Source organism: Lycium barbarum, chromosome 10 (genome assembly GCF_019175385.1).
Source record: "Lycium barbarum isolate Lr01 chromosome 10, ASM1917538v2, whole genome shotgun sequence".
NCBI classification, from domain to species: Eukaryota; Viridiplantae; Streptophyta; class Magnoliopsida; order Solanales; family Solanaceae; genus Lycium; species Lycium barbarum.
Window position 1 is genome coordinate 42946936 of NC_083346.1, and position 2334 is coordinate 42949269.

A 2334-nucleotide genomic window follows, 5' to 3' on the forward strand; every position below is an offset into this window, starting at 1 on the left:
AGTTGACTATTTAAGAACCCAAAGGGCTAGCATTAAATATGAATAACCTCAGTTCAGTTAGCGGTTACGGCGGCTAAGACGACTGCTTTTGGACGCTTGTATGAAGATTTGGGGGGAAAAGGAAGGGACAAGAAGTTGTACAGGATAGCCAGAGTGAGGGAGAGGAAGGCTCAGGACGCGGATCAAGTGAAGTGTATCAAAGACGAGGGAGGGAAAGTTTTGGTAGAGGATGCCCTTATTAGACGAAGATGGCAGTCCTACTTTCATAAACTCCTGAACGAAGAGGGGGGACCGGAACATAGTTTTAGGAGAATTGGAGCTCTTTGAGAGCCGCCGCGATTTTGGATACTGCAGGCGGGTCAAGGTTGAAGAGTTCAAGGGGATTATGCGGAAGATGAGCAAGGGGAGGGCGACCGGGCCAGATGAAATACTGGCAGAATTTTGGAAGAATGCGGGTAGGGGAGGCTTGGAGTGGCTTACGCGATTGTTGAATGTCAATTTTAGGACGACGGAGATGCCTGAAGAGTGGAGATGGAGCACCATGATCCCGTTATATAAAAACAAGGGGGATATTCAGAACTGCAACAACTATAGAGGTATCAAGCTATTGAGCCATACGATGAAAGTTTGGGAGAGAGTGGTGGAAGCGAGGACGAGGAAGTTAGTTTCTATTTAGGAGAACAAGTTCGGATTCATGACGGAGCGTTCAACTACAGAAGCCATTCACCTGGTGAGGAGGTTGGTAGAGCAGTATAGGGATAAGAAGACTGACTTGCACATAGTGTTTGTCGACCTTGAGAAGGCTTACGACAAAGTCCCAAGAGAGGTGTTGTGGAGATGTCTAGAAGCTAGAGGTGTTCGTGTAGCATACATTAGAGCGATTAAGGACATGTATAATGGATCCAAAACCCGGATGAGGACGGTTGGAGGTGACTCGAAACACTTTCCAGTCACGATGGGCCTGCACCAGGGGTCCGCGCTTAGCCCGTTTCTGTTTGTTGTGGCTATGGACGCTCTGACAAGACACATTCAAGGAGAGGTACCGTGGTGCATGTTGTTTGCAGATGACATTGTGCTTATTGACGAGTCGCGGAGCGGTGTTAACGCGAGACTGGAGGTTTGGCAACAGACTCTGGAGTCAAAGGGTTTCAAGTTGCGCAGGACTAAGACAGAGTAATTAGAGTGCAAGTTTAGTAATGGGAGTCAAGTAGAGGACGAGGACGTGCAGCTGGATACTCAGGTCATCCCAAAGAAAGAAAGTTTCAAGTACCTGGGGTCGATCATCCAAGGGACTGGCGAGATTGACGATGATGTCACACATCATATTGGAGCGGGATGGATGAAATGAAACCTCGCATCGGGGGTGTTGTGTGATAAGAAGGTGCCGCATATTCTAAAGGGAAAGTTCTACAAAGCGGTGGTTAGACCAGCTATGTTTTATGGGACGGAATGTTGGTCAGTTAAGAAAGCGCATGTCCAGAAGATGAAGGTAGCTGAGATGCGGATGCTGAGATGGATGTGCGGGCATACCAGGAGAGATAGGATTCGGAATGAAATGATTCGAGATAAGATGGGTGTGTCCCCTGTGGTGGATAAGATGCGGGAAGAGAGGTTGGGGTGGTTCGGCTACGTGCAGCGGGGATGCGCTAATGCGCCAGTAAGGAAGTGTGAGAGGATGGTTGTGGTGGTCCTGAATAGAGAGAGGGGTAAGCCAAAGAAGGCCTGGGGAGAGGTGATTCGGCAGGACATGGCGTTACTCCAGCTTACCGAGGACATGACCAGTGATAGCAGGAGGTAGAGGTCGCGTATCAGGGTAGAGGGTTAGTGGGGGGCCGCGAGGTTTCCTTTCTCGTATTAGGAGTATTTTTATCCTTCTTCTATATGTTGGTCTTGTTTATCTTTGTTATTTTTATCATGACATCGTTGCTCTTGCTATTTCTCATTTTCACATGGTTTTGATTTGCTTGTCCGTATCTGACTCTTTTCCCTTGTTTCCCTTGTTTTCTTCTGAGCCGAAGGTCTTTCGGAAACAGCCTCCCTACCTTCCAAGGTGGGGGTAAGGTCTGCGTATACTTTACCCTCCCCAGACCTCACGTACTGGGATCCAACCGGGTATGTTGTTGTTGTTGTTGTTGTTTTTGTAACATCAGTTCAGTAATGAGGGCATAATAAGATAGTCTCTATAAGGAATGTACGCCGCATGTACAAGAAAAATAAAATGAGTAAAATGATCATCGATCGACTTGTGTCAAGATCATTTATTGATTAAGCGATCACAGTAAAGCTAAAAAATCAAGCCCAGTTATGTGTCACAGGGGTAGTTCCATTGCACGA

The 2334-nt window shown here is 47.3% G+C and overlaps 1 protein-coding gene across 1 annotated transcript; it reads left to right on the forward strand.

The window, feature by feature from the left end:
- The first annotated feature begins 694 nt into the window (after positions 1-694).
- LOC132612968 (uncharacterized) lies at positions 695-1177 on the forward strand. Its single transcript, XM_060327034.1, has one exon. The coding sequence runs from the start codon at positions 695-697 to the stop codon at positions 1175-1177; it is 483 nt and encodes a 160-aa protein (XP_060183017.1).
- The last annotated feature ends 1157 nt before the right edge of the window (positions 1178-2334 follow it).

Excerpts from the sequence above, each read along its gene's own strand:
- LOC132612968 (XM_060327034.1), top strand. The coding sequence starts at position 695 with ATGACGGAGCGTTCAACTACAGAAGCCATTCACCTGGTGAGGAGGTTG.